General features: G+C 43.9%; 1 protein-coding gene across 1 annotated transcript; it reads left to right on the forward strand.

The window, feature by feature from the left end:
* Positions 1 to 2,647: 2,647 nt before the first annotated feature.
* On the forward strand, positions 2,648 to 7,111 carry PLD6 (phospholipase D family member 6). The gene is made up of 2 exons (XM_072417425.1): positions 2,648 to 3,040; positions 3,994 to 7,111. The coding sequence occupies exons 1-2, from the start codon at positions 2,653 to 2,655 to the stop codon at positions 4,233 to 4,235; spliced, it is 630 nt and encodes a 209-aa protein (XP_072273526.1). The 5' UTR covers positions 2,648 to 2,652; the 3' UTR covers positions 4,236 to 7,111.
* Positions 7,112 to 7,585: the final 474 nt, after the last annotated feature.

Consider the following 7,585-nt stretch of genomic DNA (forward strand, 5'->3'; position numbering starts at 1 on the left):
TGGTCAGGTCCAGGTTCAGCAGTTTTATGTGCCCAAAAAATGAGGTCAGCTGACAGCATGAAAATACGTAATGACCAGATTTTTCCATCAATGGATTTTTTATTTCCTGATGCCACAGCCATATATCTAGATGATGATGCCAGGATTCCTCAGGCTCGGAGAAAAAGAGAATCAGAGAGCATGAAACATCATTTTCACACATGGAGTGTGACTTTTTTTGGACATGCATGTATGGGAAAATGTCCTCAGCTATTACCATTTAGTAATGGTCCAGTGACCAAACAGGTTAATGAGTGCATTTAAAATGGTGATCTGAAAGCAGATCTGTAACCGATTTGCATAGTTTAGGCCTTTCATTTTATGTTTTCCTAAATATGTGCAATTTTGTGTATTTGTATGTACGAAAAAATTGTATGGACATGTTATGTTGAAACAGGCTCTTGTGCTACTGCGCCACCATGTGGCTAAATATAGAAATGCATGCAGACTTAGTAAAAATGTGTCAAAAGCTAACAAAAAATATTTATATTTTAAGGACAATTTTAAAACATTCGTGTTTTAAAGTGACCATATGGCCTGCACAAGCCAGAAGTTGTTTCATGTTTATAAAAGACCTTTTCACCTTTGTTGGGAAATTCTCATTTCTTTTTGCAAGAAGTAGATAAAAATTTTATTGCTACGGCTTATCTCAAAAGGTTTGGAATCTCCCACTATTATGTTTTATTAAAAGTGACCTATGACGACAGATTCTGTATCAGACCGTAGGTTTATGACAGTCCAAAGGTGTTCCTGTAATAGTGAAGTCCACAAATTATCCTAATGGTAGTTTAACCCACAGACAACTGGAAAACACAAGACCGCTGCACTACTGAAATCTACTTATTACCTGTACCCTAGTGCCCTGGGACCACATTCCTTCCTGGGCCACATAGGCCATGATCTAGGGCACCAGGAGCCCTTCAGACTTGAAAATTTGGTGTTTGCGTGGAGTAATGCCAGCAAAATTGCCGCCCTCCCTTCTGTATTCCTTGACCCTTAGCCCACCTTACAAGTCTCTGTGCATTTGCAGTCTACCCCCTCCCTGGAGTGCTGACTGCTGTAATGTCACCCCCTGTACTGTGTTGACAGCTCAACTCAGTGGAAACCTACGTCTCCAGCAACAGAGATACAAGAAAGGGGATGGGGTTCAAGTGCACAGATTTTTAGGGAACTCCTGCAGCGGTGAGGGACTTCTTTAGCCCTATCCATAGCTAACTGCCATGCCTGCTTAATCCATGGCCTCACAGAAACCTGCAGTGCCATAGTGCCTGCACAGCCCCCTAGGCACCCGTAGTGCCTGCACAGCCCCCTAGGCACCTGTAGTGCCTGCACAGCCCCCTAGGCACCCGTAGTCCTGCACAGCCCCCTAGGCACCCGTAGTCCTGCACAGCCCCCTAGGCACCTGTAGTGCCTGGACAGCCCCCTAGGCACCTGTAGTGCCTGGACAGCCCCCTAGGCACCTGCAGTGCCTGCACAGCCCCCTAGGCACCCGCAGTGCCTGCACAGCCCCATAGCCAACCATAGTGCCTGCACAGCCCCCTAGGCACCTGCAGTGCCTGCACAGCCCCCTATGCACCCGCAGTGCCTGCACAGCCCCATAGCCAACCATAGTGCCTGCACAGCCCCCTAGGCACCTGCAGTGCCTGCACAGCCCCCTAGGCACCCGTAGTGCCTGCACAGACTCCTAGGCACCCATAGTGCCTGCACAGCCCCATAGGCACCTGTAGTGCCTGCACAGCCCCCTAGGCACTCGCAGTGCCTGCACAGCCCTGTAGCCACCCAAAGTGCCTGCACAGACTCCTAGACACCCATAGTGCCTGCAAAGCCTGCTTAATCCATGGCCTCACAGAAACCTGCAGTGAAGTTTAATATTGTGTTCCGCCTCATCCCGGAGCCCGTGTTCCGGGCGCTGCCATCTTCTTCCAGGTTCGAGATCAGGTGACGTAGGAAGGAAAAAACACTTGTTTGTCGGCCTCACTGCACATGTGTGAGATCGGCATTTTTGTTTTGTGCGAAAAGGCTCCTTCTGCGCATGCCTGAGGTGCTCAAGCACCCAAGAGCCCCCTGCGATGCGTGAGGTAGGTATCCCAGGAGGCTTTGCGCTTCCATTCATTAGCGATCGAGAATTAGGGGGCGGTGGGGCACCCTTTATTTTAACAGAATTTTTACTCTACATCGAGTTTAGGTCAAGGCTTATTTACCGGAGCATGCATGGCACGTTGCCTCATGTTGCACTGGCCCAGTTTGTAACAATGGGCTGACAATCGATAGGACGTGCTTTGTTTTACTGCTACGCCTTTAGTACGCTAAAATGCAATGCTGGAATAAACAAATAATAAATAATTGTGGGGCCAAATCACAGTTTTGTGCTTTTCTGGGTTTATAAACTTAAGTATATAAACTTAACTTTATGTTTTAGGTTTAAATTTTCTTATTACATCGCAATGTTCTGGTATTTATATTTTATGTGAGGGCATGAAAAATAGCAGAGCTGTGTGAGGAGAACAAACATGGCGGCTCCGCCTCACAGCTCTGCTACTCCAGCCTCTGCAGCGCGAGCTCTTCTCGCTCTTTGCTGACCCCGCCCCCTCGCCGCAGACTCCGCCCCTCGCCATGGACTCCGCGCTGTGCTGGAAGTTGCTGTGTGTGGCCGCCGTGTCGGTGAGCCTGGAGGGGCTGTTCCGGTATTGGTGGAAGCGGAGGAAGTCGGTGAAGGAAGTGCTGTTCTTCCCGGTGTCGCTGTCGTGCACTGAGGGGGTTCTGAACCCCGGGGTGCCGTGCCTGTGCCCCCTCCCCCACACGGATAGTGATTTGCATCGCCTCATGAGGCGCCTGATGGAGGCCCGGAGAAGCCTGGAGCTCTGCATCTTCACCTTCTCCAGCCCGCCACTGGCCAGGGCCGTCCTGCTGCTTCATAGCCGGGGAGTTCGGGTCCGGGTCATCACCGACAGCGACTACATGGCCACCGTCGGATCTCAAATCGGTGCCCTGCGCAAGGCGGGTGAGGAGAGAATGTGAGGTGAAGAGGGCTGTTGGGGGTGGGGTGATTGTGCAGGGATTGGGTGACAATTGGGATTAAACGAATGCATTGGTTATAGCTGGTAGGGAGCACTCATACATATGGTGGGGGTATGCACAGTGGCATAAGATGGGCAACCTGCAGATGCACTGATGAGAGTGGGGTAGGGCAGTTGTGGAGGATGGGGGAGAGGTGGGGTACAGGCCTGGTGGGTAGAGAGAAGGAGGGAGTGCAGGCTTGGTAGATGGTAAAAGAACAAGGATGCTAATACAAACTTGTTAAAGAAAAGAGGTTGCAGGTGTGTTCTAAGAAAAAAAGGGGTTTTCCTAGCCCAATGGATGTTGAGAGAAGGCGGTATGCAGGGGCCATAGGTGCTGGGAAGAAAGGGAGCATGTGCTGTGATTGGTGAGAGAAGAGGATTGAAATTCTGTCTTCACTCCTGTCATCAGCAACCCCCTTTTCTTGCACATCACTGCATAATGTGTTGAGATTTATAAATCAAAACTAATAAATGGGATTGGATGGAGGTGAGGATTGGAACATCTTGTGTCTGGAGGGAGGAGTTCAGGAAGTGCAATGCAACTGCAAAGTGATCCCAGGCAACCCTTCCACACTGCACCATGGGGAAGATTGTGGGGATGTAGGAAGATTGTCTGGGGAAGAAAGTTCTGCAGCACAGTGATAGTAGTATTATTATTATTTTTTTTTTTTTTTTTTATTAAACAGGATTTATATAGCGCCAACATATTACGCAGCGCTGAACATTAAATAGGGTTTGCAAATGACAGACTAATACAGACAGTGATACAGGAGAGGACCCTGCCCCGAAGAGCTTACAATCTAGTAGGTGGGGGAATGAGTGGATTCATTTGGGAAAGTGCAGTGTTAATTGATTTTTCGAGTTGCCTTTTAGTAAATATTCTTTTCTTTTCCAGGTGTTGAAGTTCGTCATAATCAGTCCTCTGGTTTGATGCACCATAAATTTGTATTGATAGATAAGACCCTGGTGATTACGGGTTCCATGAACTGGACTATGCAGGCAATCCAAACAAACAAGGAGAATCTTCTTATCACCGATGACAAAGTTCTCGTGTCTGCGTATGTAAAGGAATTTGAGGAGCTTTGGAACGAGTATGACCCGGCCACCTATGATTTCTTTCCAGAGACAGATAAGTGATCCAATGACCTTCGGGTTTATATAGAGGTGTCTGATGCTCTGCTGCGCGTTAAAAGGCTTCAAAACTTCCTGTTTTCAAAGTAATCTTGTTATGTGAATTTCCTTACCAATTCAGTAACACCCCAAACTGCACATTTACAAAAGTGTATGGTTTCACCACCGTCACATGGTCTTTTGTTAAATATTTATTTATTTTATGATACTTTGATCACCTGTTGAAAAATGCCAGATAGGGTCAGTCTTCTAGCTCACATATCTGTGGATTTCTGCATACATAGTTAGTTGTAATTGGTTAATTCAGGTAAACTGTATTCCACTTACTGAAAACTGTTAAATTCTTGTTTTGATATATAAGCAAAGTTCACATACAAGACAAAGAGAATTGTAAAGGACATTTGGGTTTGGGTTTACAGAACATTGCCTAACTGGATTGTTTGCCTTTTCAGACAAATGTACTTGTGTGTTCAAAATGACAAAGCTGAATTAAACTGATGCCAGGGCATGCAAGTTTTTACCATAACTTCTAAGCACACACAGCAATGTTCAACCCAGAATCTTTTTTAGGTTTAATAGGTTTTAAGTAGCATGGCAGCCTCTGTATTGTAACCACCCAAAAATAGCGGGGTGGTTACGAGTGCTTAACACAGAAATCTTTTTAGGCCGGGTGGCAAGAAAATGTAGGAGGGTGGCAGCCCTGGTATTGTGACCCAACTCATTGATAACCACCTAAGAACAGCCAGGTGGTTCCTGAAAAGTGCCGGGTGGTGCGCCCTGCTAAAAGGGGCTGGGGAGTACAGCATGTCTTTTTCATTTTTAACATCTTTGCTGGTCTTTTTTCGACATCTTGGCTCAGTGTACATTTACGAGAAACAATGATTGGCTTTTTTTTTGTATGGCTGACAGGCTCTCCTACAATACAACCTGCCTGACTTTAGTTTCTCTTTTATACTTGATGTGTAAAGTAGTAGTTTTGCCTTTAGAAATTTCAGGTCATAAGGCCTTGTGTGCACCTCTCACTGCTAACCGTCCACAAGTAACTAACCATTGCCTTACATCGGCTTTCTAGCACTGTAACCTTAATTTCCCTTTAGGGAATTGGTATCACCCATTGCCATAGGGATCACATTCACATTGTTGTAAGAACAGAGCTTCAACCCAAAGATATTACACAAATACCAAGGCAAGGTGCAGGTAGCCTGTCTGGCAGAAAAAAAACAAACTTTATAGCTTGGAGCAGTATTTAGAAATTTGTAGCTTTTCTAGCCACACTTTAGCAAAAACTGCACAGTTTTCTTGGAGTCATCTATGTTGTGTGTGTATAGTCAGCATGTTGGTTAATGAAGTGGTTTGTGTTGTTATAACACTTTGACTTTCAGTGTTGTTCTAATCTCCCAGCCAGGCCAAGTCACCGACCTCCAGCACACATGCAGCAAATTAAGAAGGAAGTTCTCATATACACATTTGTTCCTGGTCATTTCTGATATATTAAACCTATGAGCTCTGCATAGCAAACCAGAGTAATAGCATTTGCAGGAAAGGTCCGCGCAGGTTGTTGTTTTATGCCGTTCCAATCCACCTGAAAATTGCATTGGTAGTAAATCCTAATGTTGTTCTTGGGGTTCTATAAATTAGAGAGTGAGAGATTCCCTCATGGTAATCTTCCAGGTCCATGTGTTTGAATGGCAGTAATTGATTTCTGCCAGGGAATGTCAGATTCGCTGTGTATAAATAGATCCCTGAATTTATTTTAAATGCTTAATTGTTAACGGACGGTTTGGCTTGTTGTTAAAAATGTTTTATGTGTTCAGGGGGTTATGACAGATTGCTGTACCTATGGGTCCTGTCTAAAATGGTGCTATGCTTTTTCCTGATTTTCAGAGCTTGGTCCATACTTGATTTTTGTATAAACATGGGATGCCTTGAGCTTTGGAACACTGAGCATTTTGACTTGTGGCTTTGTATATTTTTACTGACCATCCCAACTTGTGACTTTTGTTTATTTTCCTTCTATCCTTATTTAAATTGCCATGTTTACTTTTTATTACAGTGTTACAAGCCAATAATAAGCCTTTAGGTAAGACTGGTCAGAATTGAAAAGCATTGCTTATTGAGGTTGCTAGATCCATGGCTGTCATCTGGTGCTTCAATATTTAATGACTTGGAAAAAGTGTGCACTATGACTATAGAATTAACATGACAGCCAGGGAAATACCAACTTTCAGCAGTTCCACTATCCCTGTGACAGAATTGACTTTAAATTCCTTACCTTAAAATAAATAAAGAGCAGCCTGCGATAGAACAATGTTCCTGTTCTACTGTCTGTTCCTGCACTATTTTACAAAGCAAAGCTAGAGTTCCTCTCCTTCCCTGCAGGACTCCAAGGATGACAATCTCATCACAAAACCAGCCAAGGCAACATGGATCTGAGGCGAAGAGCAGAACCTAATATTAGGTCCTTCTTACATTATTTTGGTAAATCTAAAGTTTATTGTACGGTACGGTTTTTATATTTAGAGTGAACTTTAGGTTTACTGAAAACCATGGAATATAAGGACATACCTACATTATTTATTGTAATTGTATCACATAGACCGTTTGTGCTTTTTTATCAGAAAATTTTTATTATATAAAATGTTGCAGCCCAAATGTTTTTCCTTTTTTTTTTCCTGAGGAGAACACTGCTGTGTTCAGTCCGCTGATGCCTATGTCACCACTGTTTGGAAGCCCAGCTTGCAGCAAGGGGTACACAGGCATCAGGAGAAGATTTCTGAAAGGACAGTGAAACGGGTTAGTATGGTTGTTTTCTTATGAAGGCTAAGCCAGATGCTTTATGAAAAATTACTATGTAGAAAAATATTGAAATTCCATCTTCATCAAAGCTGTTATTTTTTTTTTTCTATAGGTAAGTGTTTTGCTGAGTGAAATTTGATTTTTTTTTTTTCCAGTGTTATATTTGCACAATTTCTATTAAATATTTCATGCCATATTTTGTGATGTTGCATTTTGTTGGTAAGAGCCGGCTGTGATAGCCATACATTTATCATGTGTAAATTGGTGCTGAGTCTACAGGATCTAGTCATGTTTTCTTGCAGAAGGTTAATATATTTTGATGAAAGACGCACACTTGAGCCTCTCTTCTACATACTTATCCTGGGATACTGAACTTTTAAGTTTGAGGATCATTATGATAAACATTTTTGTTTTTTCAGTGAAAGAATTGTAACAGTAACATTTTCTTGCCCAATAAAGGACAACAGAACTTAAGCTGCGTACACACTTCCAATTTTTGTCGTTGGAAAGGATCTTTCACGATCCTTTCCAACGACAAGGGAGTGCACGATGCATGAACG

The sequence above is a fragment of the Pyxicephalus adspersus genome, chromosome 7 (assembly GCF_032062135.1).
Source record: "Pyxicephalus adspersus chromosome 7, UCB_Pads_2.0, whole genome shotgun sequence".
NCBI lineage: Eukaryota > Metazoa > Chordata > Amphibia > Anura > Pyxicephalidae > Pyxicephalus > Pyxicephalus adspersus.

What these genes read in the sequence shown, in the direction of transcription:
- PLD6 (XM_072417425.1), top strand. Translation starts at nt 2,653, where the DNA reads ATGGACTCCGCGCTGTGCTGGAAGTTGCTGTGTGTGGCCGCCGTGTCG. An exon ending in CGGTGCCCTGCGCAAGGCGG is followed by an intron (nt 3,041 to 3,993) that starts GTGAGGAGAGAA and finishes TTTCTTTTCCAG; the next exon opens with GTGTTGAAGTTCGTCATAAT.